This window comes from Zootoca vivipara, chromosome 13 (assembly GCF_965207765.1).
Source record: "Zootoca vivipara chromosome 13, rZooViv2.hap1.1, whole genome shotgun sequence".
Classification (NCBI taxonomy): Eukaryota; Metazoa; Chordata; class Lepidosauria; order Squamata; family Lacertidae; genus Zootoca; species Zootoca vivipara.
In genome coordinates this window covers 15,349,092-15,375,896 of record NC_142596.1, presented here as the reverse complement: position 1 = coordinate 15,375,896, position 26,805 = coordinate 15,349,092, and the positions used below count along the sequence as shown (strand labels likewise).

Here is a 26,805-nt window from a genome sequence, read left to right as displayed (position 1 = left end):
TGCAGGCATCTTGTGGCTGTCTTATCTGTATTGCTGGGCAAACTAATGCGTAACACTGGGTAGAAAAGGACTCCAGTTACAGCATTCATTGCTTGGGAGTCCAGGAAAGTCTGTTGGAGACTTTGGAGATTATACCCTGTGAAAACGTGGAAGACTTTGTCAAGACCTCACCAGAGGGATAGTGGACAACGTGCAAGACTTCTGGACTCAGGGAAGTGTGGCATTTGCAGGACTTTGTTAGCAACTGGACTTTGCACTTCCTGTGTGGACTTTGTCTCAGCAAGGGCTTTGTAAGCTGGGACCCTCTCTGGGCTCAGAGAATGAAAACGTCTTGTAGCAACTGCAAATAGTGTGTGTGTGTGTGTGTGTGTGTGTGTGTGTGTGTGTGTGTGTGGCATGTGTTTGTGTTTTCCAGGTAAATATTATCTCTACTACACAGTTGTTTCCTGTGGTGAGTTTAATCTCTCAAATGAACGTCTCTGGTGCATACAAAACACCCAACAAGCCGGGCCAACAACAGGCATCTCGGGGAACTGGCAGAAGACAGATCCTTTACAAAGCCCAAAATGGACTTAAAGCAACATCTGTGGGTCACATAAGCTCTGCATCTATAAGATTTGGGTGGTGGTGGTGGCGGCAGATAAGACAAGACAGGAGTTTGCACAACAGTACAGCGCTCAGTAGTAGAGTTTAAGCTCTGCACGTGGCAGAAGGTTGCAAAGTTGACCCACTGCAGTCTAATGGTTAGAGCATCTGACTATGACCTGGGAGACCAGGGTTTGAATCCCCACTTGGCTGTGAAGCTCACCAGGAGACCTTGGGCTAGTCCTTGTCTCTCAGCCTATCCTACCACACAGGATGGTTGTAAGGACAAAATGGGGAAGGGAGAACCATGTACACCACTTTGAGCTCCTTGGAGGAAAAGGTGGTATATCAATGTAAAAAATAACTCCCTGGCATCTCCAGGTCAAAGGATGAAGATGTAAGCAGGTGATGGGCTATACCACTACTGGAGAGCTACTACCAGACAGAAATGATGGGCTAGATCAGGGATGAGGGACCAGCAGCCCTCCAGATGTTCGCTAGACTACAGTTCCCATAATCCCTGAACAATGGTCATGCTGGCTGGGACTGATGGGAATTCAACAATATCTGAAGGGCCAGAGGTTCTCCATCCTTGGGTTAGATCAGGGGTTGTCCACTTGGTCCCTAGCCCCCACTAGTGGGCGTTTCAGGATTCTAGGTGGGCGGTAGGGGGTTCTACGGCACAAGCTGAATCCTCCTTCCACCGAGCCCTGGTGGACGGTAAGGAAATTTTACCATCAAGAAAGATGCATTAGTGGGTGGTAGGTATAAAAAGGTAGACTACCCCTGGGTTAGATGGACAAACAGGTTGACATATTAGACAGCCTCTTGTGTATCTATTGGCTGGGTCCCAGGAATGGCCGTCTGTCAGGGAGTCTTTGCAGGAGATTGGACTAGATGACCATTTGGGTCCCTTCCAACTCTGCAATTATATGCTAAGCTGGAGGTATTGGCTTGTTGCTTGTTGCCACCAGCTTACCATTCAGCCTTGGGGGGGTCTAACATGGAAGGGGTTATAAATATTTCCCAGCCAAACAGGGGCAGTCAGCACAACACCCTCCAGATGTTCTTGGACTCCCACTCACTGGAGCCTCAGGAATTATGGGAGATGTAGTCCACACCATCTGGAAGCTGGGCTAAGGTGTCTGCTTATAGGCGCAAAGGAGTCGAGTCGAAGTGCCAAGAGAACTAGTATCTTACATACATGGGAAGCTTGTTTTTTGTTTAAGAACTTCTTGAGGTTTACAAGGCATGTGAAAGTTCTGGGTGTGCCTCTGGAGTGTAAAACTTTGGCTGCTGCTTGCAAGAAGCATGTATGTTAACAACAGGAGAAAACATCCTAAAATCACTTCTACTAACCATCCAGATTTTTGGCAGAGCTAAGAGAAGTACAGCATGATTTCCGCCCATAAACAAACTCTCCACTTACTTAGCCCTAGAAAGCAGCATTATTAAACAAGGAGGATCGCCCACATTGAGAGTAATGGCAACAGTTAGCATGCATCAGCTATGGGGTAATTACCATCTTAAGAGCGCTTTGAACCTTGTTTTACAGTTCAGCTGGGCTAACTTGCATTCAGCGAGTTTCTAAGCTGTCCGGAAGCATGACAAACCCAAGGATTTCTGGAAACCAGATTCTTCTAGTCAGCTTTTCAAATGTTGTTTTACTATTCTTGCTACAACATTAAATATAAATCAAACACTGATACAACTCCTCTTCTCAGTTTATATTAACGTTCTTTTGCAATTGTGATTTAAACAACTAGTTTTTTTAAAGTGCATTTATCAATAAACAATCACTTCACCAAGCATTTGTTTGCAGGGAGATTACATGATGTTAGCTACCTAATGAGCATTAATTCAATCAATCAATATACTTTATTCGACCGATAGTCAGAAACAAAAAACATTTCTCAATACAAAGATAAACATATAAAACTGAAGGCATCAGAGGGATACATAAAAATATAAAAATATAAAACTGAAGGCATCAGAGGGATACATAAATGAAGTATGACCGCGCTACTGAACCTCCTACAGGTAACCCACATCAAGGCATTCAATTATACGTTTCCGACACTTGAGCGCCAGGAAGAGGAATTTAGCCACTGAGAAGGTTATTTTCCCAGTGGGCTTGTTTAGCAAATATGCTGCCTGCCGTTCTCTTGGTCGGGAACTAAACTGAGATAAATACGGGTCTATAAGATATTGACTTTAATCATTATAAAAGGGACAACTCAGTAGAATGTGTTCTGTGGATTCTACCTCACCCAAGGCACAATGGCACATTCTCTGACCGTATGGGACTCCTCCAAATCTTCCCCTCAAAACCACCGAATCAAGGACATTCAGTCTGGCCGCAGTAATTAGTCTGCGGTATTCCACGTAGTGGATATCCGCCAGGTAACGGGCTGGTGCAGACCGATACACCTGCTCCCCTAAAAACATCCCAGATTTCACGCGGGCTATGTCCTCCTGTCTGGCGATATCCCCCAATCTCTGAGCGATCATCGCTTTAGCACGGCTGTATGTCATGGACTCAATATAAAGGGAGGACAGACCGCACTTTTGCACTTCCTCTACTACTTCCCTTTCCCATGGAGATTTAAAATTATCCCTCAGAATCAGGGGGGCCAAACCCATCGGTCTGAAACATAGTTTGAGCATTAATTCTAATTTGTTTGCCGCAGGTTAAATGACAGCTGAATCAAAGCAGGTGCTAATTCCATACTTTCCAGTGCATTGTGCTATCACTTTTCTTATGGCAAAAAGTGATCTTTGGGGGAAGTGTGTTTGATGTGGAAACTTCCCAACCACCTATATTTGTGCTATGTGAATTTGCTGCGATGGGGTTGCAACAACCTGGGTAGACCCTATGTGGCCAACACAGACACACCATCCATCGCAAACTTGCACTTTGGTCCAGAACACACTGCATATAAGTACTGCCACAATGAAATTAGTAAGAAATAATTATCCAGGAGTGGGTTCGTATGCACCCATTATTGTTGGCTGGTTTGCAAGCCCAATGCCAGGATCTGATTTCAGATTTACATCTGGAAAATGTCATTCCTGTAAGAGAGTGAACAATACATGCCAGGAGTGGAGAACCTGTGGTCCACTGCTGGACAATGACTCCATTCGTCCTTGACCACTGGTCATGCCAGCTTGCGATGATGGGAGTTGGAACACAACAACATCTGGAGGGCTACAGGTTAACTAACCACTGGGCTTCGGGCTTGGTGACCTTCTGTCTATATCAGACACGTCCAAACTTGGCCCTCCAGCTGTTCTGGGACTACAATTCCCATATTCCCTGACCATTGTTCCTGTTAGCTAGGGATGATGGGAGTTGTAGTCCCAAAACAGCTGGAGGGCCAAGTTTGGCCATGCCTGGTCTATATAAAGTCAGTTCCTGTGTTCCTCTCATGCTCAGGACTGAAATAGATGTATTGGTGGCAGATTCAAGCCAATCATGTTGGAAAAGTTTTATCTTAAGATACCGTAATACTTATTTATTCCAATTTATTCTAAGAATTCTACAATTCTCAAGGAAATAGTGACTGAGGGAACAAAATGCTGAGGCAAACAACCTATTATTGCTGTCACTGGTTCTCGGTGTTGTTATTTTGATCAAAGCAAGTAGAAAATATAAACAAGCATGTTAACATTAAACTAATTTTAAAAGCAGTACTACTTGACTTTCTAATACACCTTGTTTTTTTCTATCCCAGCAAACTGGGGGAAGCAGCTGTTTGGATCCCAAGAATACTAATTTTAAAAGCTGCCATTAGTCATAAAGCAACTGCAGGAACTTGCATAAGCTTTGCGGTAATGCTGTCACTGAAGAGTCATGTCAGAGATAAAACCAAATATTTCATTGAACAGTACGCATGGCAGATTCGTAAGCATCTTTCCTTTGGGGAGGTTTCCAATCTGGCTTTTAAAGTCTACGCAGAAGCATAGGTTTGAAGACAAAACCACCATTTTACCTCAGAGCTTTCAATTTGAACCCACCATTTTACCTCAGAATTTAGAGCGTTTAACACAAAACCACCATTCTACCTCAGAATTATCGCAACCTTCATCATCTTATAATCAGAAGGGGGGAAACAAGCAGCAGCAAATCTTTTATACAGGGAGATGAGAAGTACTAATCGTAATAATTTTATTGTTTAGCTATAAACCGTAACAAATATGACTAGGGCCAGCTGTATCCTGAAGTAGATTAAGGCAACCCTGCCAAGTAATGATTTTTTTTAATGCATATACTTGGGAAAGGTGTACATGCAAATTCATTTATCTGTGAAAATAATGCACAAAAATGCATTAAATAAACAAGTGCTTTAGAAAAGTGTGTATGTGAGGAAAGCAACATCCAAACGTGTGTTTCTTAGAAGAGATTCAAACTAAAAAGCTGATAAACTTTCATTATGGCTTGGGGTGGGTGTGTCACAAACTGATGAAGAAATGTAGAGAACTGAATTTTAGATTTAGAAAAATGAGAAACCTATGTCAATAGATTCTCCCATTCCCAGTCCTATGTACCATTTAAAGGCAGCAATTTGCTTAAACCATTTCCACCCTGCTCCTTGGCGGAGAAGGTTCCCAGAATCGCTTACAAATCGACACAGTCCCTACCTACCCCTCAGGCTTACAACCTGAATACACAAAAGGATATGGGGAGAGAAAACAAGAAAACTCAGGCACCCAAATTCTTCATATTAAAATGCATTGCAATCCTAACCCTGTCTACTCGCAGAAGGAAGCCCCCTTGCATCCGATGGAGCTTACTCCCAGGTGAGAAGGGTTAGGACTGCAGCCAAGGTTCTTAGAATAACCAGAAGAGATCTGGAAATGGCCAAATATTTATCTTATAACATTGGGTTGAATCCAGAGGGAGGGAAAGCCTTCTTGCATGTGGAAGGTGTCTTATGCTCACCCAACAGCTGCTTTATCCCATACAGTCCTACCTGCCCACGGACTGTCTCGCCAGAGTGGTGCATGCTCTAGCTATCTCTCGCTTGGACTACTGCAATGCACTCTATGTGGGGCTACCTTTGAAGGTGACCCGGAAACTACAACTAACCCAGAATGCGGCAGCTAGACTGGTGACTGGGAGCGGCCGCCAAGACCACATAACACCGGTCCTGAAAGACCTACCGGTACATTGGCTCCCAGTACGTTTCCGAGCACAATTCAAAGTGTTGGTGTTGACCTTTAAAGCCCTAAACAGCCTCATCCAGTATACCTGAAGGAGCGTCTCCACCCCCATCGTTCTGCCCGGACACTGAGGTCCAGCGCTGAGGGTCTTCTGGCGGTTCCCTCGCTACGAGAAGCCAAGTTACAGGGAACCAGGCAGAGGGCCTTCTCGGTAGTGGCACCCACCCTGTGGAATGCCCTCCCACCAGAGGTCAAAGAGAACAACAATTACCAGACCTTTAGAAGGCATCTCGAGGCAGCCCTGTTTTAATGTTTGATTTCTGTATTTTAATGTTTTGTTGGAAGCCGCCTAGAGTGGCTGGGAGCACCCGGCCAGATGGGCGGGGTATAAATAAATTATTTATTATTATTATTATTATTATTATTATTATTATTATACAGTACCAGAGAGTTTATGAGACGCGAGACCTCCTACAGAACCTGTTGTTCAAATTGCTAGCACTTGAGCAGGGGTTGCAAACATTGTGCCCTCCTCATGTTGTGGACTACAACTCCCATCATTTGCCATGCTGGCAGGGGACGATGGGAACTGTAGTCTATGGCATAGGTGGGGGAGCAACACACGCTTGCTAACCCTGGGTTTGCAGGAGAGCATTAGCTACTGCTTTCCTTCAACTCACTGCTCCTTCTGTCCAACCCACCACGTATTTAACCAGGGCAGGGGGAGTGGTGTCAGTGACATTTGGATCTGCCAACACAGGCATTGGAAAAGTCTTAATCTGACCTTCGATTTAGCTGTCTAGTCTGTGGCCTTCCATAGATATGTGCGGCAAGGCTAGCTTCTGCTTTGAAGGGGCTTTGGGCAATGTATTCCCTCATTCCTCAGTGGCTCTGGAGGGTTTACCAGAAGCACTGTGTTGGGAGCCTGAGCCTAGTCGCCATTTTAATTTCCCACAATGCCTCAGAGCGACAGCATGCCAGGAGAAGTGAAATGTTTTCTGCTGCTCCAGAGAAGCGGACACGGAGCAATGGATTCAAGCTACAAGAAAGAAGATTCCGCCTAAACATTAGGGAAAAAATTCCTGACAGTAAGAGCTGTTCGGAAGTGGAATTTGCTGCCAAGGAGTGTGGTGGAGTCTCCTTCTTTGGAGGTCTTTAAGCGGAGGCTTGACAGCCATCTGTCAGGAATGCTTTGATGGTGTTTCCTGCTTGGCAGGGGGTTGGACTGGATGGCCCTTGTGGTCCCTTCCAACTCTATGATTCTATGAAATTGTGTGACATTAAAAATGGCCGCCCGGCTTAGCCACCCAGTGCTTGTTCACAGCGCTGGGCTAGCAAAAATAAAATAAAATGGAAGTAGGCACCAGCGGTGGTTCCTGTCAGCTGCGTAAGGGTATCAGGTGGTGACACTAGCCCTGCTATATGAGCTAGTGGGCAGGGGAGGAGGAAGGGGGGTGCGGTGGGTGTGAACCGCCCCAGGTGTCACCACTGAGGGGGGTGACAATTTGCCAGGCAGCACTCACCACGGGGCCTAGCAGCACACCCAAGCCACACACCTCTCTCCTGGGAGAGACATGGTGGCTTGGGCACGCGCAGGCTCTACGCTGCCCAAACGGTCCGCTTGCTGCCTCCCCCCCCCCCCAGCTGCAGGGTGGTTGAGTGGGAGGAAGCAGACAGACTCCGGAGGTCCCACCCCATGGGCGGCTCACCTTGCCCCTGGGCATGCCACTGCAGGCACCCGAGCAGCTTCCTCCGCCACTGCTAGTGGACTAGTGACGTTGCCACACCTCCTTGCAAGGCTGTTGTACATGTCTGGACTCTAGACAGAGTTTTATCCAACATAGCGAGCTGACTTCTGCCACGTCAGGCTATTTCTCCGCCTAGCACAACACTGTCTGCTCTGACTGGCAGCAGCTCTCCAGGGTCTCAGGCAAAAGGTCTTTCCCTGCTCCTTGGTCCTTTTGACTAGAGGCACCAAGGATTGAACATGGGACCTTCTGAGTTAATGGCCAACTTCAGAAATCCAATCTCCATAGCATTTAAATGTCTGCCCCTAAAGATATCCCACATCAGGCAGCTTTCCTCGGCCCGCCTCTTGTTCCTACTCACGTCTTGTAAAAGCTGGGGAATAGCTGCTGCTAGGTGTAGATGAATCTGTCAATTTTGGTTTTCTCAGTTTCTCATCTTTCCCATCGTAAATCCAGTTTTCCACATTGCAATTTTTAAACACACACATGAAAATTCACCAGCTTTTTTTGTATGCATTCTGTATGCATTTTTTATTAATATGCACATTTTTCAAGCACGATTTCCTAATTGTATGCCTTGTATGCCTTTTCGTATGCTATCTTCACTAATGTATGCACTTAAATGCACACTTTGCCCTAGTTTATGTGTTTTAGTGCACATTACTTGGGCTGGAGAACTGTGCTGCAAAATCTTAAAAAGTGAGAATTTCGAAGGGTGGCTGGTGTGTTTCAGAAGGCACTAAGTGGGCAAGTTCACCTTTAGGCGCGATTTAAATCAGATTTCTCCTCCTTCACCCCTAGATGCTGCTATTAGCAATTGCTACTCAGCGATTTGTTATTAGTTTATTTTAAGGACCGTGTCATTTTTATGCATTCTTCTCATCTAATACGGGTTTGTTATAAACTGCCTTGTGGCTTGTAAAAAAAAAAAAGTGGAATGTAAGGAAGGATGGGGGAACAGCAACAACAAAAATTGCCTTCCCTACTACAGCTGCCTTTGATTCAATCACCAGCAACATGCTAGAGCGCACAGCCCATCTCAGAGACTTGCCGGGATTTCCCCCTTTTGTCCATAGGATTAATCCATCATCCTATCCACAAGCAGCTGCTGAGACTGCGACACTCTCGCCTACCTGCAGATGGGCACAGATGGTGGTCACTGCGAACCAGGTGATCTCCCACGAGAGCCCCGTGGACTTGGCACTAGCCATTCTCCTCTTGCACCTTTAAGAGAGAGAGGCTGTAAGCAAAAGAAAGAGGGAAAAAAGTCAATGCAAGCCGCCAGAATCTGAATGACTAAAGCAAACTGGGCAGTGAATACAATCCGGACTTTGGAAACGGTGCAACCCAAACAGCCGAGGTTTGTGCTGGCCAGGAAAGCAGACTCGCAGAGAACAGCATGAGCACAGCGTGGAGGCTGAAGTACTCCAATAAGGGCAGGAGGGTGGGGGAGCTGGCCAGAGGAGCAAAAGCGAGCTGGGTTTTTCTCTCGCTCACGAGTCAGTTTATCAAGCCTGCAACCTCCTTCCCTGTTATTCCCCCCCCCCCCCGCTCCCTCCATTACCATATACGCACACAGGAGCCAAGAAGAAATTGAACCTTGCAAAGCTATTTCAACACTCTTTTTTTTCCCCTGCCCTGCTTCCCAAGCCAAGGAACCCAACTCTGGGACTTTGGGATCCATAATGCTTCCAGCCCTGTTGGCTACTCAGCCCCATGGCAGAAAAGCGACAATCCTCACTCGCTTTGGGGAGGGGCCCCGCCGATTCGTGGATTAGAATACGAGGACAGTTAACTGTTTCCATGTAAAGGACAATGTTGAACCGCCATGGAAAAGCTCTTTTGTGTGCAAAATCTCCACAGATTTGAAACCGCACACAGGGGCTACTAGTTTTTTACTGTCCCTTTCTTTCATCCATGCTATTATTGCAATATGATAAAAGTTGGCCAACTCATCTGGCAACCACCCATGTTCTCAAGACCACAGGGTTTGCAATATCCCTGAGAGGAGGAAAAAACATCTTCTCCATGGGAAATCTTGGCAGCACCCTTCCTTTCTATGGGCACCTAATTCTGTCATGCTTCACTGGGAACAATTCACTCCTCCCAATAAAAACTTCATCCTTCCTCTCACCTTCAGCCAGAATGTGGCCCTCGGGCTGAAAAATGTCCCCCACCCCCTGGATTGGGACCAGGAAGAGCCAAGTACAGAACGCCATTCAGCCATTAAACTTTACTGAGTTGAGAACTCTCAGCCCAACCTACTTCACAGGGTTGTTTTGAAGATAAAACTCGGCTCCTGAGTATGTCACTCTGAGCTCCTTAGTGTGTGGGGAGGGGGATATAAATGCAATAAATAATGGATGCAACAAGATCAAACTATCCCAAACAGGACAAGGGAAACCAGGCTATAGTTATTTGTGCTCTAGTAACCTCTTGCTTAGACTACTGCAATGTGCTCTACTTGGGGCTGCTCTTGAAGACTGTTTGGGTGGATCCAGTGGCTCAAAAACATATACATAATAGCAGTGCTAAAAGACCTGTACTCACTGCCAATTTGTCACCAAGCCCAATTCAAGGTTTGGTTCTGTTATGTAAAGCCCTGAAAAGCTTGGCATTTGGCTACATGAAGGATTCATTTCTCTCCGACTACTGTCCTGTACATAGTCTGAGATCCACTCAGGAGTCCTTTTAGTAGTTCCATCATCTGTGACCTGCAAAAGGACTTCCCAAGTTCCCAACAGCACCCAAGTTATGGAACAAACATCCCCTAAAGATCCAGCTGGCATCAATTTTTTGACACCAGCTGAATACTTTCAGTTTGTATCCATCATCAATACTCAGAGTAGACTTGCTGACATTAATTACCTGATGTGGGTTCATCAATTTTAATGGATCTACTCTGAGTAAAACTTATTTGTTTACAGGCATTTGGTGTCAAGCATTTTGACTGAACTGCATAACCGGCCAGTGTTATATAATAACAGATGGTTGGATTTTAATGATTTGCTGCTGTTTTATTGGCTTGTGACTGATGCTTTAATATTGCAACCCACCCCAAGGTCACGTGAGAAGGAATTATTTTTGAAAATAAAATAAAATAAAAGTGACTACATTAAAGAGGCTGCCAGATCCATCTCTGGAAGGCTCTCTCTTCGCCACCCAGTTAAAGCAACACCTGTTCCTCCGATAGCTGCCCCTCCCCACATGCACACACACGCATGCCAGTCTCAAAGACATCTCAGCACAGGAACAGATCTTTCCTGTCGCGCATATTGATAGTGCTATAGCCTATTTCCAAATAAGGGTTTCTAAAACGATGCCGGAATAGTGTTTAGATCCGCAGGGCGGTTATACACGGCCCTCCCCGCCATGCAAATAACTCTGTGCAGCCTGCCTGCACTCAGCAAACACTCTGTAGAGATCCCAGTATTTTGTTCCTCCAGAGAACGTGTCTTTTCAGACCCAGAACCCACTTTTAACCCAAACATGCATTTGGGGACCCTTTTTTCTTAATCTTTTACCCTATATTTGTGCGGTGGTTGCGCTCTCCCTGCAGCTTACCCACCTCGGATCAGGCCGCAACCCATCGGCCGAAGAGGAGAGCTCTGGAGCCCATCCTCTGCACTCGCCTCCGAAAACATCCCACCACCTGCTTCGGCCCATGTGAAAAGGTTGGCTGTCCAAATCCCAGAATTAGACCTGGGGGCAGATCAGACCTTTGCCCTGGAGTGGCGAGCGAAGCTGAGAGGGCGCCTCTCAAAAGGCTGCAAAGTCCCTTGTCGGCACCACTGAGCAAGCTGGTCAGGAGAGAACATCCCCCCCCCTTTCTCTTGCTCTCTTGCAGCTGCCCAGGGTTGATGGAGGGGTCTCTGTGCATGCTCAGAGACACCTTGCTTATCAAGCGCGCATCCAGGGTCTCACTCGGATCCCCGCGCTAAATACCCTCTCAGGGTACAAGTGGAGCCCCGCGCGCGCCCCTCTCTTGTGAGACAAACTCTTTTCGCGCGAGCGCCCTCACCAGCACCCCGCGCGCCTATCCTGGCTGCAACTTTGGCGGAGCGCGCGCGGGCGCCAAACTCCCACCTCTTTCCTATTTGCGCGCGCGCTGTGGGGATACCTTGCCTCAACTTCGGGGCGCAAATCCCTGCGGCGTGGCCACCACTTCACGCGACGGCGTTTTCCCTCTCCCTCTCCTCCTCAGGGGGAAGGGAGCAGGCGTGGACTCGGCGGCGGCGGAGGCAGCAAGGCGAAGCCTCTCCTCCTGTCAAAGCACCAGGGACGCCGACGCCGCATGCTTGCAAAGCGGAGCTGGCAGGCGAACAAGCGCCCGCCCTTCGAGCTTGGCTGGCTCTCTCCCTCCAGGCTCCTCCAGCCCACAAGCCCCGCCAGACCGACTTAGCCGAGGGCCTCGGAGGAAGTGGCGGAGAGAGCGAGGGCGCCGGCGCCGCCGCCACCGCCTCCTCCTCCCGCAGGGCAGCCCAAGCAGCGCGCAAGGCGAGGCGACGGCGCGCGTCTCCTCGAGCTCCCGCGCCGCCACCTGCTCTGCCGCGCGCACCCTGCAGGCAAAAGGCGCCTTGACGCGGGAAGGGGAGAGCCAACGGGATGCAATGAGCGGGGGGGAGTGCCTCTGAGCGCGTACAGAGTGCCTTTCTTTCATTCACACACACAACTTGGAGAAACCATCCAGATAGCCTGGGTATTATTAATTAATTAATTAACCTATCCTATTTCCAAGGCCAGGTTGTTGAGAGAGCTTGGGGCGATGCTCGCCGTTCTCAAAAAAGGCATGACCTTTTTTCTTTTTCTTTTTCACAAAAAGAAAACCTTACGGACTTGCAGTATTAAGCCATAAGGTCTTCTACAACGCAGGTAGCTGGAAAGGCGAGGCTGCAGACAGCGAGCAGGAGGAGGCACGAGGACCCCTTGCAGGCAAATGCCAACTGCACCATTACAAAAGCAGCCTTGACACCCATCTCCCTAGAAGCACTTTTTCATGGGCATGCCTAAAATTGCAGCCACGTTTAAGCATTTCCTAAATCGCCCTTCAATGGGCGGTGTACAGTGTACTGTAAATGTAGTAAGAGCAACATCATTAAGTGAGAGGCAGCGATAGTTATTCAAATCAGGCGGCCGCAATGTAGCCCTTTGAAATGCCTGCGCACAAGTGAAGCCAAACAGCTCAATCCGACGCACGCCTTTTGCTCGGAAGTGAAGTCCCACTGTGTTCAATGAAGTTTAGTTCCTAGTAAGCGTGTCTAGGATTGCAGCCTCGCCTACGCTACATTTACCTGGGTGTAGACCCCAGTGAACACAGTAGGACTTGCTTCCGAGTAAACATCCTTCGGGCTGAGGCTGTGAAATTCCGCTTTGCACATTTCTCGCCTCTCCATACGGATACTTGACACCCAGTGAACACAAGGGTACTTCCTCCGGATTAAAGTGCTCAGGATTGCAGCCTTTATAAATGCCCCCCCCCCCAATCTTGTATCAATATGTGTGTGTGTGTGTGTGTGTGTGTGTGTGTATATATATATATATATATATATAGAGAGAGAGAGAGAGAGAGAGAGAGAGAGAGAGAGAGAGAGAGAGAGAGAGAGAGACGTCAACCGGTTGGGTGCAATATCAAATCACTATTTGCATGTGCAAATAAACTGTCTCAGCTCTTACACCGAAAATGGAGCTTTGGTTCCGTTTACCATACACCCAGTGCTTGCCGCAGTCAGTTCACACGTTCAGCTGCCCGTTGTATACCGTAATCAAACAGAGAAATCAAATTCTATGTACTTGCATTCTATTACTGTACTGTATTTCCAATTCAAAAACAGGGAAGCATTGCGGAAGCGGGATTGTGTACCTTCCCGGGCTGGTATAATGTCAAACGTATAATTAACTGGGGGCCAGCTACTCTTTTTCCAAATGGCTAATTCTATGACCCGGGCTTGAGGATGTATGCGCGCCACGTGGATTACGTGCAGGGTCCCCTATAGCACATGAGAATGCGCAAAGGAACTCGACCGAGAAACCGAAGGCACATTCTGGCCGATGGAAGGTTTACATTTGCGTTAAGCATCACCTTAAGGGAGCTAGTATAAAACTGTCACGTGTGAATGCAAGTAGGTTGACCGGGATTCTCATAGCTGTCTAGCATTCGAAAGGATCGTCTTATCACGAAGAAAACTTATTAAGGGTAACTATTCCTTACCTGCCGCCGCCAGGGATGCGAGTCGTTTAGGAGAGGGAGGAGCAAACTTTCCTCCTCTCTACTGCATCAAAGGCAGAACAGAAGAGTCGGCGTCGCCCGTTGAGAAATACAGGCTTGCAAATTGATGCTTAAACCTTAGCATCAATTCCTTTGCAGGGTAAGCGGCGCCTTTACGCAAACCCCGTGCCCAGCCATTGATCTCCACGCGTCCTCTGCTTCGAGATGCGGTTACATCTATCAAACCTCACAAATGTGCCACCAAACGCCGCTTTCCTTACGCAGTGAACCCACCTCCTCGGGGAAATGTGCCCCCCTTTTGCTAGCAGATAACTCTCTAGAGGGCTAAGGAAAGCCTGGAATGGTCACAGAATCAACAGAAAGCGAAAATGTCTTGCTATTCCATCCGTGCCACTGAAGTTAAAAATACGCACCGAGGAACTAAACATAACCTCGTGAAAGGGTTTGCTGAAATGTGATTGCGCCGTTTCCAACCTGTTGATGATCAACTTGGATTTCTTCTATAGCTGGGAACGGCGCGCCCTCTCGTGGAAAAATCTAGTAGAAGATACAGAGGAGGCTATAGATACAGCACTTATTTGTACAGTACAAAACGAGACAGGATTTAGCTGTACTGTATTATAATCTTGCCTTTGCCCGGTTGCACGTTCATGAAAGAACCAGCCTGGTAAAAAGAATCTTGTCGCACAATCTATTGCACATCTCCTTAGAAGTAATACCTACTGAGTTCAATCAGCCTTATTCCCAGGAAAGTGGAGTTACTTATCTGGAAGTAAGTCCCTTTGGCTGCGTTGTCAGTCTTTGAGCTAATTGAATTAAACAGTTAAATCCACATAAATTTACACTGGAGCAAAACAGTAGTTCTGAAGGGGGCAAAAAAGAAGAAGAAAGAAAGAAGAAGCAGAGTTATAGCCAGTTGATAAATCACTTAAATGTTACTAGCCAAATTTTGGGCACTTGTAAGTGAAAACACCCTTTAATGTATACCTCCCATCTCTCTGTGGGAGGCTGGTTGTATTGTTCCTATTGAACCCACCCACTCATGTAAATCTGGCCTTTTGGGAACCAGCTAATTATTAAGTCCTGGTGATACAGAATACAATGCATAGGAAAAGAGGGAAGCCCACACAAACCTTTGAAAGCAGAGCAGGAAAAAAATAAATAGGCTGCTTATATGCTGAAAATTATAGGGCCCAAAAGTGTCATTGTGTTCCTCCAGTGAGAATCCTGGTTTGGTTTTGTTTTTTTGAAAAGAAAGCTTGCATTAGAAGCAAACCTTTTGCACCTGTTTTCTGCAGCTACTGATTAACAAGCATGATCAAGTCAAGTTCTGCAAGCAGCGCTGCATGTGTGGTTCTCCGATTCCCTTTTATTCTTACAACACTCCTGTGAGGTAGGCAGGCAGACCGAGAGACTGACTGGTTTCATGGCTCTGTAGGGGATTTGAACCCAGATCTCCCAGGTCCTAGCCCAACACTCTAACCACAGCATCACACAGAGAACACAACAGTTCCTCCCCTACAAAATAAAAGGGCCAGGCAGGGGGCAGTTTGGACCAATTACAATATATGTGGAGGGGTCATAGCTCAGTGGTGGAACACCTGCTTTGCCTGCAGAAGGTCCAGGTTCAATCCCCTGTGTCTCCATGTACTCTAGCTCAGTAATGTCTACACTGACTGGCAGCAATTTTCCAGGATTTCAGACAGGGATATCTGAAGATGCTGGAGACTGAAGCTGGGACCTTTTCAATGCATAGCCCTTGCTCCACCACTGAACTCTGGCCCTTCCCCTGGCAGAGCCTCCCCCCTGAAATGCTGGACAACCACTGCCAGTCAGTACAGGCAATACTAAACTAGTGGCTACGTGGTCCCACTTTCTGCAAGGCAGTTTACTATTTTCCCTGTGTTCAGACGTTGCTTTCCTTTCTCTGGCTGAAGGGTCCTTGTTCTCAGAAGATCACTGCATGCCCCCCCAAAAGGACGCACACCCTTGTCCTAGAGAGACCTGCATAATATATATAAATGTGTGTCAGAGAGAGAGAGAGAGAGAGAGAGAGAGAGAGAGAGAGAGAGCTTTTTTTTACAGATATGCATGAATGAGCAATCGACGTTTTCCAAGGGACTTAAAGGCTGTCATCTGATAACTGCAGCTGCGGATCAAAACTGTCCTTAAAGGACAGTTGAACCCGAAGGGATAAAAGATGGGCGGCGGCCCAATCTCCTAAAATATAGGAGATTGCTTGCCATCCTAACCCCGTTTACCTGAGAATAAGCCCCCGCTGCATCCAAGAAGGCTCACCTCTGAACACACACGACCCTCCCGCTACCCAGCAAAGTTATGAATGAGCAAACCGATGAAGGCCACGCCCCTTTCCCCGGGGCTCGGCTTCTTTTTGCCGCGCGCTGATTGGACAGAACGTGAAGAGAGAGTTCTTGGAACGCCGAGGGAGAGAGGTGGGGGAGCGGTTTGGGGTGGACGCGGGGCAGAGAAGTTGAATGGCTAAGCCCTGCAGGGGTTGCCCGGATGCCCTTGGCTAGAGGATCCACTGACTGCCGTTCCTCTTCTCTTTTCCAGACTTTGGGCAGCCCCGCCCCCGGCTTTCTGTCCCCTTAAAAGCGCAAAAACCACCAGACAATTCTCCTTGCAGTCGCTACCAGCGTTAATAAGAAATATATAGCATTGTTTTCGCAACCGCGTTCGGCGTTGATCCTGCACCTTTATTTACCCCACGCCCTTCCTGCAAAGCAGGGGAGTGTATATAGCCCTGGCCGGATTCTTTTCCCTCCGCTTAACACCGGGCGAGCGATGGCTTCGCCGGACAGCGGCCTGGGCTGTGACAGCATCTCTTCCCCGCTCATGCCCGGCCAGCGAAGCCGCCTGCAGCAGCAGGAGGAGGAGCTCGCCAACTCAATTGCCGCCTAGCCGTCTTCATCGAGCGCGTCCGCGGCTTGGAAGCCACCAAGACGGCGCTGCAGCTCCGCCTGTCCGAATGCGAGGAGCGCAGTCACCGAGAGGTGGGCGTCTCAGGGCCTACGAGAGTGAGCTGGCCGCAGACGGGCAAGTCCTGCAGTGTCGAGCTGGAGACCTGCTCGCCAGGTGAGTGCCTCTATAGGGCGCGCCTTCCTTCTTCCTTGATCTCGCCCTCTTCTTAAAACAATGGCTCTTAGATTTCAAGTTTTCTGAAGCTAAAGGAGTGGAGTTGGTGAGGGGGCAGTTGCCCCCCCCTCCTAAATAAAGTAACTAAATAAAAATACTTAACTAAAATTAAAAATTGTAATAATAACAATAATTAATAAATAAATAAATAAATAACAGCAGGGCATTCTATACAAGATCTCAAAGTAGCAATAGACTGGAAAGAGAAGTTGCTGAGTTGCAACTTGCGCTGTGGTTAAACCACTGAGCCTAGGGCTTGCTGATCAGAAGGTCGGCGGTTCGAATCCCTGTGACAGGGTGAGCTCCCGTTGCTCGGTCCCAGCTCCTGCCAACCTAGCAGTTCGAAAGCACGTCAAAATGCAAGTAGATAAATAGGAACCGCTACAGCGGGAAGGTAAATGGCGTTTCCATGTGCTGCTCTGGTTTGCCAGAAGCGGCTTTGTCATGCTGGCCACATGACCTGGAAGCTATACGCCGGCTCCCTCGGCCAATAATGCGAGATGAGCGCACAACCCCAGAGTCGGTCAGGGGTCCCTTTACCTTTACCTTTTACCAAACTTAAAACCATGGAGAGGCCTGGTCTGAATAGAGACATTGGATTCTTATCTCATTATACATGATAAAGCTATTTTTAGCCATCTCACCCCTTGATTTTACCTGTAATACCAATTGCAGTCGTTAACAGTCGTCAACAGATTTACCACACCTATCAGCCAATCACCCATTCCCACCACCCTTCTGAGTAATACCCCTCCCCACCCTCTCACTATATGCCGTGTTTCTCCGAAAATAAGACACCGTCTTATATTCATTTTTCCTCAAAAAAACACACTATGGCTTATTTTCAGGGGATGTCTTATTTTTTAATTAAGTATGGTACAGTTTAACCTACAAGGTTAAACTGCCTATCACTATGGCTTATTTTTGGGGTATGGCTTATATTCATTGAATGCTTAAAAATCCTGCTATGGCTTATTTTATGGCTACGTCTTATTTTCGGAGAAACAGGGTATAAGGGTCTGGTGACTTCTGTTTCAGTGTACCTGAAGTGTGCATGTACACGAAAGCTCATACCAATGACAAACTTAGTTGGTCTCTAAGGTGCTACTGGAAGGAATTTTTTTATTTTGTTTTGAATAATAAATAATTTATTATTTATACCCCACACAACTTGCTGGGTTTCCCCAGCCACTCTAGGCAGCTTCCAATAGAATATTAAAAATGCCCAACATTAAAAGTTTCCCTAAACAGGGTTGCCTTCAGATGTCTTCTAAAAGTCAGATAGTTGTTTATTTTCTTGACATCGGATGGGAGGGTGTTCCACAGGACAGGCGCCACTACCGAGAAGGCCCTCTGCCTGGTTCCCTGCAACCTCACTTCTCACAGTGAGGGAACCGCCAGAAGGCCCTCTGAACTGGACCTCAGTGTCCGGGCTGAACGATGTGCCATACCTGTTGAAATGCAAAGCCTTCTTTTACACTTGCAACCTGCTTGTTCTCAGGAATTCTAAAAATGGGAATGGTTTAAGCCTGGCAGTTGCTCGTGTGAAGGACTTCGATGCTCAGCTCCACTGCAAAGAAGCCGAATTGACGACATCCTTGAGTAGACAGCAAAGCCTGCAGAACCATCTTCAAGAGTCAGAGCATGAAATCACCTCCGTAAAATCTAAACTGTCCTGCTGAAACGACAAAGGTTGTTAATAGATATTCAGGTCACAAGCAGGGCCGTCTTAAGCTTATGTGGCGCCGTGGTGCAGGGATCCCTCAGGTGCCCCCCACCCCAATGGGGGTCCCCCCACCCTCTGCACCTCTGTGGCCAGAGGATGCCTTTGCGGCTCACCCAGCAGCCCTGACCCGCTCGCCCGCCCACCGCGTGGCTCGCTGGTGGGAGCGCGCAGCCCAGGCGGGTCCTCTTGAAAGGAGCGGGGCGCGCAGCCCGCCCCCCTCGGCCGGCCTGGCGTTTGTGTCAGAGGGCTGCCTTCAGGAGCGGAGGGACGGCTGCTTGGTGCTCCACGCGGACGGGTGGGTGAGTGAGCAAGGCGATGGCGCCGCTGCGCTGGGGTCTGGAGCTGGAGGCGCTGCTGGCATGGAGCGGTGTCCGGGCATGCGGCTACTTCCCGGAGGAGCGCTGGGTGCCCGAGTCTCTGGCGTGGCTGCTGTGCGTCCTGCTGGCCGGCACCATCCCAGCTACATCCCTAGTGCCCTTCTCCACCTTCAAGGCGCCTTTGTCAGAGGCACAGTGATTTGCGCCCTTAGGAGCATGCGGCGTCGGGCAGCTGGGCTGGGCTCAGCGGGTGGGGGGCGCCACCCCTTGACGGAGGCAGCTCCACCACTGCCGCCTCACTTCAGGCACCGTGTGCCTCCTCGATGCGCCCTTCAATGCGCCCCTGCTGGGCGGGCGCCATGGCGCATTGCGCCACTCAGCCCAATGGGAAAGACGAGTAAAATGTTCTGTTATTTTTGGGTGTATTTTGAGAGGTGAGAAGTTCCTGGGGCAGCAGGGCTTACCTGCATTTGGAAGGTCCCTGGGGGCTTATGGAACCTTGTGATATTGAAGGGCTCCTTGTGCCCCTGTCTGGTCACTGCAGTCGCACTCACCTGATTTCCCTTCCACAACTGATAGGAGCTTTGTTTTTACCTCCTCCCATATTGTGGTCCCAATGAAATTTGCCCCCTGGAAGCTGCTCCCCCCCCCCCGAAGTGAAGTTGCTACTGAGTCCAATAGCAGATTCCAAACTTGGATGGGGAGGGGCTCTCGCCATGGTTTCACGCAAAGTTACAGCCCTGTAATGGCACATCGAAAAATGTACACTTTGGCTGGTACAGAACATGTATTTAAAGCACAGTTCCTCCCTGCTCCCAAAGAACCTCGGGAACTATAGTTTAAGGGTGCTGGGAATGGTAGCTCTGTGAGGGTGAAACCAGGATTTTTTGAGTGGTGAGGCAAGTATATGGTCTGAATGCATCCTAAGACTCGGTTCATGCAGGGCAATTGACAGAGATTTGGGCTGCTTTCTTAGCCCATGTGAACTGAGAGTCTGGAATAAATATTTATCCTCTGCAGTTGTTGTAGCAAATAAAGCCTCACATTCGGTTCTTAAGTTGTCAGAATATCTTGAACTGCCAAACGTACAGGTTTAATAAGAAATTATTCTAATGAGAAAATAAGGAGAGAGTGGGAAGCCATTATAAATTATATGAAGAGAACTGATTCCCAGATCCATACTTGGTTTAGCTTAGAATAAAATATCTCACAGGTAAATAGAATATTTCTCAAAAAAAATTATCATTACAGACAACCAGTGATATGAGGAATAAAGATCTACATGGAGTTAGTTGGAAGTCACTTTTCTTTCACCTAAAGTGACTGTGCACCTCTTTTAATTGCTCCTTTTTTTTTAGATGGCAAAGCTGATGAGTGTGTTTTTTAAAAATAATTTATTTTTTAATTGCTCTTAATGTGCCATGGATGCTCAATCTCAGGCCAAAGTTTAACCGTAAAGAAATGTTGCATGTTCTTTATTCCATGGCAGTACAGTACTGGTACTCCAATTTGCTTGTCTGCTCGGCTGAAACATACTGTTGCTTTAAATGCGGAGCCTCTTAAATCCTTCCTCCCTGCTGTATTTCCCTTCTCTTCCTAGGAGCTAAAGAACAAGAAGCAGATCTACAAGAGCAGGATTCGAGAAATACAGTTTCACCATCACCAGGAATTGGAGAGTAAGCTTACTCAGAAAGGAACACGAACAACAGATTTGGGCGTATAAAGTTCAGATGCAGCAAAACATGGGTGCCAAAGTGAGTGGTTTGTCTGTCTGTCTGTACTGCTGATTGGAATGGATGTCTTGCTTTCCCATCGTTCTTAGTAGAGACCTGACCTCTTCTTGTTTGTTATGGGCAAGTCCCGAATAGGAGTGGCACAATTAGAGGCTGGGTTTTCACTTGCTACCTTATGCTGACCGGATGTCTTCCAAATAGTGGAAGGGGAAAGCAAAGAAAAATCATTGGTCTTCTAAGAGCTGATGGGCCAATGGCATGTGTTGGCTCCTCTCAGTGGATTCAGTGGGTCTTAATTCTGACTGGATGTACATAGCTTGCTTTGTTAATTATATGCTAAGATACCTTCCCCCAACCTGTTTCTAAGGGGATGCAGTATTTTGGTGGAAATACAGTTTCTCCAGCTTAGCATGCTACCTTCCTATTGTGTCCTCCTCTTGACTCCCCTTGGATAATTCTCCTGCACACACCAGTTGCAGCCAGATGCATTGATTTTTGATACTAATTTACATATTGCCTAACCTTCACCTTAAGGTGAACACCTGGAACAATATTGTAGAACATACTGCCTAAAATGTGTTGGGGAAGGGGGGGGGCGTTATTGAGTTGTTTTTGTTTTTATTACGTATTTTGTGATTTTATGTTGTGATTTTATGTTGTAACTGCCCTGAGACCTGCAGGAAAAGGGTAGTATGCAAATTTAATAAATAATAATAAAAGTCATCTGAATTGGAAGGAATAAGGCCTAGAATTGTCTAATAATAACAATAATTATTATTAATATATGATATAATATAATGAATATCATACATCCCATTATTCCTCCCGAAGGAGCACAGGGTGGCAACCCTTTGTTAAATTGAACTGCTCTTCATGTGTGTGCACAGAAACTCGTTCAAATTAAAATGTGCAGTCCTAGTTAGTATTGGGTTAAAAAAGAAAAAGCTATCTTCACAGACAGGACCGTCTTAAGCGCCCCGGCACCCCGTTTCACAGCGCGGTGGGCGGGTGGGCGCAGCGCGCAGCTGCGCGGCGGACCAGCCAGCCAGCGGGCGGGTGCAGCAGCTCGCGGCGCCCTCCTGGCGGGCCGGCACCATGGTGCCGCGAGCCACCCAGCCTGCACGTAGGGCCGGCCCTGTTCACAGATGGAAAACATTCAGCTTTCTGCAGCAAGGAGTAATGAGATTGCCAATTCTGCTCAGGAGGACGGGGCAATCCAAAGTGGGCAATGGAGGAGGAACCGAGGGTCGAGGAACCACCAAACCCAAAGTCCTTGTCCTGGCAGGGTGGAAGTTTTTGGACGGGGCATCCCCCCCCCCATTTAGTTTTGTTCCAGTGGAGGCCAATGAGAAGAGAAGTCTTCTAAGTATAGCAGCGCCAGGGCTGGTGTACTACTTCTCCCCCAATTCCAGAGTTATAGGGAGGGTGACGGATTTCATTGGCGCACATTGGAGTGCCTCCAGGTTTCCGAGGGGAGGCTTCGCTCTGCCAGATTTAAACTTGTATCATGACGCTGCAGGCTTCTTCTGGTTAAAAGATTGGATCATGTTGGATAATTATGAATTATTAGACCTGGAGGGTTTTGAAAACAAGTTTGGATGGCATGCCTACCTAGAGGAAGATAAAGTGAAGTTACACAAAGGGTTTAATAATATTATTTAAAAAATCTCTTTTGAAAACATGGGGAAAGCATAAAAGATTACTGGAGCCAAAAACTCCTAAATGGCTGTCACCCATAGAAATAATGACAACGAAGAAGTTAAATTCAGATGGAAAGTGGGAAAAAATATAAAGATCTATTAGAAGAAAAGGAAGGAAAATTTAAAATGAAGGAATATGAAGATAGAAAACAACTAACGGGCTGAATACAACACCACCAAATTTAAGTAAGTTTAAAGAGGATAACTCCAAAAAAGGTTTTCTGGATGAACCTTCCTTGTTGGTAGTTCACCTATTACAGAGTAACAGTAAAACTATTTCCAAAATGTACAATCTTTTATTGGAATGGGAAGTTAAAGATGAGATGGTAAAGGAGATGGTGACAAAGTGGGCAATTGATGTCGGGAAAACCATTCAGTTAGAACGATGGGATAGGTTGTGGAAGATATCATGGAAATTTACAGCATCTGAGGGAATCAGAGAAAAATATGATCAAAATGTTCTACGGTATATGACACCGGTTAAAATTCATTAAATGTATAATACCAAAGACAATCTTTGCTGGAGATACCGGAAGGAGGTGGGGGCATTCATGGTGGGGACATTCATGCATATGTGGTGGCATTGTGAGGAAATTAGAAACTTCTAGAACCAGGTATTTGAAGAATTGAAGAAAATACTTAAATATAATATTTTTAAAAATCCTGAATCCTTCTTATTGGGAATAATGGAGGAAGGAATAAATAAACAAGATGAGAAAGTTTTTTACGCAGTTGCGGCGGCAAGAATCTTAATTGCCACATATTGGAAGAAGCAGGAGGTTCCAAAAATTTGGGAATGGCAGGAGAAATTATTTAGCTATTTAGAACTGGCTAAGTTAACAAATTCAATTAGAGGATGTAGCAATCAGAAGTTCAATCAGAGCTGGGGAAAATTTAGTGAATATATGAAAAAGCAATGCCCCTCACTGACGTCTTGGATCTATTTCTAATATTCCGTATTGATTTAAAAACAAAATAGTACAGGAGTTTTATGAGAAAATAATGGGTAGATTATAAAGATGAAGAGAAAAGGGGAAGCAGTATTGAAGTATGAGATCCTAACAACCCGAGATGATGACAAGTGGAAGTCTAAATAAGGAAGAGGAGTGATTGTTGGTTATATGATGTTATATGAACTTGTTTGATTTGATTTATTTAATTTGTGTTAAGATATGTTAAAAATGGGACCCAGCTGGCGCTGTGGGTTAAACCACAGAGTCTAGGGCTTGCTGATCAGAAGGTCGGCGGTTTGAATCCCTGCAGCAGGGTGAGCTCCCGTTGCTCGGTCCCAGCTCCTGCCCACCTAGCAGTTCGAAAGCACATCAAAGTGCAAGTAGATAAATAGGGATCGCTCCGGCGGGAAGGTAAACGGCGTTTCCGTGCGCTGCTCTGGTTTGCCAGAAGCAGCTTTGTCATGCTGGCCACATGACCTGGAAGCTGTCTGCGGACAAACAGCGGCTCCCTCGGCCTATAGAGCGAGATGAGCGCCGCAACCCCAGATTCGGACATGACTGGACCTGATGGCCAGGGGCCCCTTTACCTTTACCTTATGTTAAAAATAGGTTAGTATATGAAATGTCTTGATATGTTTCGAGAGGTAGCGGTTGAATGGAATTTATATGTTCATGTGTTTATTTGTTGGGTTTTGTACTAATTGATTTTATTTATTTATGTGTATATTTGTATTTGTATGTTTTGATTGAATTTCAATAAAGCTATTTTTAACAACAAGGTTTCCTTCTCCACTGTCTGAGCTTTGAGTACTCTGTGAGTAGCCCTCCTGATCGTTCCCAGGGACCAAAGGATTACTTATCTATCCCACCACTCAAAAATCATTCTCAACTCTGGGAGAAAGTGTTTTTTTTTAAAAAATGAATGTATCTTCTTGCTGAAGTCCAAGGCAAGAATACCATCTTGCTTGTCACAATGAGTGAAAAGACAGTTTCAGTTTATTTCTTTACAATGCAGTTAATAATTTGCAGTTAATAATTTGTAATCAGAGTGATTGCTTCCCAACTCTGTGGTGTCAACTTCCTGGGGATGAAGAGTTAGCAGACTTGTTGAAGTCAGCTGTAAGATGAATTCTTATTACAAAACTAACAAGAACAGTCTCAAATACGTTTAGATTTCCTTTGTATGTGGTGGGAGTCCTAGTACGCACAAATATTGGAATCAAATATTAACATATATAATATCTTAAACTGTGGACAATAAACTTGATTTACGCTGTGTAAGGGCATCTTATGTAAATGAACAGGGGGCTACCTACGCCCATACACACATCTACCTTGCGTACCCCGCTCCCCCTCCACCAACTGCTTCTCTCAATTAACTAAATACACTGTCTTCCCTTTAGAGTTATTTCTCAGTGGCTCCTCTGGGCCACCCGCCTCAGTCTCTCATCTCTCTTCCCTCCAACACTGCGGCAATGGCCCAACAGTTCTCAGACCATAATAACATCATCATCATTTGGCTGTTAGCACACTGTTTGCTTGGTTGCCAATAGGCGGTGCTGCAAACTGCTGTATGACGACAGCCTTAACTTTTTATTATATGCAAGATATAAAAACACAGAATAACTCTTCTCTGACTTGCTTTTTGCTTGTTTTATTACAAATATAGCAAATTGGGGGTGGGGATTAGTAGAGCATGAACAACTGGTGCAAGGCTGTGTCTGTTCAGAAAAGGTCACAGCTGGTACACCGTTGATGTCAACTGGGATTCCCTTTCAGCAATAATGCTAAAAAAGGGGGGAATAGCTATGGCCCAGCAGATTGCTGGACTCCATCCCTAACCATGGGGTGGAGGTTGGAATGAAGAGAAGGGGAAGCAAAAGCTCAAGTAACAGTGGAAACCAGTACAGTATTCTAAGAGGTAAATCTGTATATACACCTAACCGCCCCTGCAAAGTGACTGAACAGATATTCAATATTGGGCTATACTATAAAAAGACTGAGGGTTGCAGGTATAAAAGCTATGAATTGAACTTGATATGCCCTGCAACACAAACTGAAGTGGGAAATAGCATCCAACTCAACTAGTAGACACCAATTATGAATATAATATATTATGAAACAGGAGCTGAGTTTACATAACCACAAAAGCCACACATTCTCAGTTTCTGCAATATATTTAATTTCAGTGTACCCTAAGTTCCCCTTAAAAGTTTCCTTATTAACTATAGTGAAATAGTGGATATTATTCTTCCAGCACTTTTCATAAATAAAGGAAGTTTTACTGAGTTGAAGTAAAAGCCCACATAAAAGAGGTTTTAACTTTTTCCTAACAGCATCGGTACCCTCCTAGGAAACTGAAGTTACATGTGGATTATAGACCTCAGAAATTATTGGCAACTTGCACCAGAATGCCACAAGTTCCAAGACACAATAAATCCACATTTCCCACAACAGTGTTTATTACATTTGGTCAATGGAGAATCAGTTTAGCTGTGACATTGACTTGGCTTTTTTGTACAGCGCACAACAGATATTAGCTTTTCACAGTTAAGTTGAATGTAACAAAGGTAGCTCACTGAGAACTCGCTCTTACAGTAGCGCCAAAAATTGTGCCCACGAGTAAATTCACTGCAGGTAGAGGGATGTTTCCGACATCATGCGAGGAAATAAATGCACTTGGGAAGCAACAGTTGGTCTATCAGTACACATACAGATCTTCAAGGCACAAAGCAAGGAATTAGGTCAGGGAAATCTGTGTGTATTTATTTAACAAAAGGGGAGGACTTTTTATATGATATATATATATATATATATATATATGTACAAACTACATGAATACAAAATAAATACTTTTTTTTAAAGACACATACAAAAAAGTCAGTAAATCGGTCAAAAGAACAAGGCTTTCGTAGAATGCCACACAATTGAAAAGCCACTTTGGGGGAAAGACTTCTTTTCACTCACGAAAATGCATTTGTGGCAAGAGGATGGCAGGCTCACTGAGGCAACGGCACCACGACTTCCACGTAATTGATGGGGAAGAAGCCCGATTCGCCATTCAACATGCCTTCGAACCAGTTCTCATCGATCTGATTGGTCAGCGTGATGATGTCACCTTCCTTAAATCCAAGCTCACCTTCGTTTTCTGGCTCAAAGTCATATAAAGCTTGGCAGCAAGGCTGGTCCATATGTGATGAAGAACCTGCCCAGAGTCACACAAGAGAGCAATTTTTAACCTGACGTTCTGTAGGTTTTGCCCTAGATTATTCATGGCCAATTAAAACAAAATTAACCCATTGTTGTAGTATTACTATGTCGACTCAGCAGAAGGCTACTTCCTATGTTCATAGCAAGTCAATGCAGGAAGCTGATTTATACCAAATCAGACCCATCGGTTCAACTCAGTACTGTCTACTCCGACTGGCAGCAGCTCCCCAAGATTTCAGGCAGGAGTCTCTCCCAATACCTTAGGATCACCTCTCCCCATATGAACCG

General features: G+C 46.2%; 2 protein-coding genes and 1 long non-coding RNA gene across 7 annotated transcripts in view; 1 reads left to right on the top strand and 2 right to left on the bottom strand.

Moving 5' to 3' along the window:
- The window catches only part of ADAMTSL3 (ADAMTS like 3), a 266,235-nt gene extending 254,169 nt beyond the window's left edge, over nucleotides 1–12,066 (bottom strand). The window contains exons 1-2 of one of the 2 annotated variants that reach the window (XM_060282650.2): nucleotides 11,617–12,066; nucleotides 8,630–8,720 (exon numbers count right to left, since the gene is read on the bottom strand). In XM_060282650.2, the coding sequence (XP_060138633.2) occupies nucleotides 8,630–8,707 (78 nt within the window). In that variant the 5' untranslated portion in view covers nucleotides 8,708–8,720; nucleotides 11,617–12,066. Of the gene's footprint in view, nucleotides 1–8,629; nucleotides 8,737–11,616 lie in introns of both variants that reach the window. The other variant, XM_060282648.2, reaches the window with a different exon arrangement.
- Nucleotides 12,067–16,497: 4,431 nt separating this feature from the next.
- On the top strand, nucleotides 16,498–21,389 carry LOC148683643 (uncharacterized). The gene is made up of 3 exons (XR_015946884.1): nucleotides 16,498–16,818; nucleotides 18,380–18,570; nucleotides 20,522–21,389. It is a non-coding gene; the product is annotated as an uncharacterized LOC148683643 (long non-coding RNA).
- Nucleotides 21,390–25,751: 4,362 nt separating this feature from the next.
- Nucleotides 25,752–26,805, bottom strand: part of SH3GL3 (SH3 domain containing GRB2 like 3, endophilin A3) — a 55,567-nt gene continuing 54,513 nt past the window's right edge. For all 4 annotated transcript variants that reach the window (XM_088657144.1, XM_088657146.1, XM_035131290.3 and 1 more), the window contains one exon: nucleotides 25,752–26,512. In XM_088657144.1, coding sequence (XP_088513270.1) covers nucleotides 26,307–26,512 — 206 coding nt within the window. In that variant the 3' untranslated portion in view covers nucleotides 25,752–26,306. The remainder of the gene's footprint in view (nucleotides 26,513–26,805) is intronic.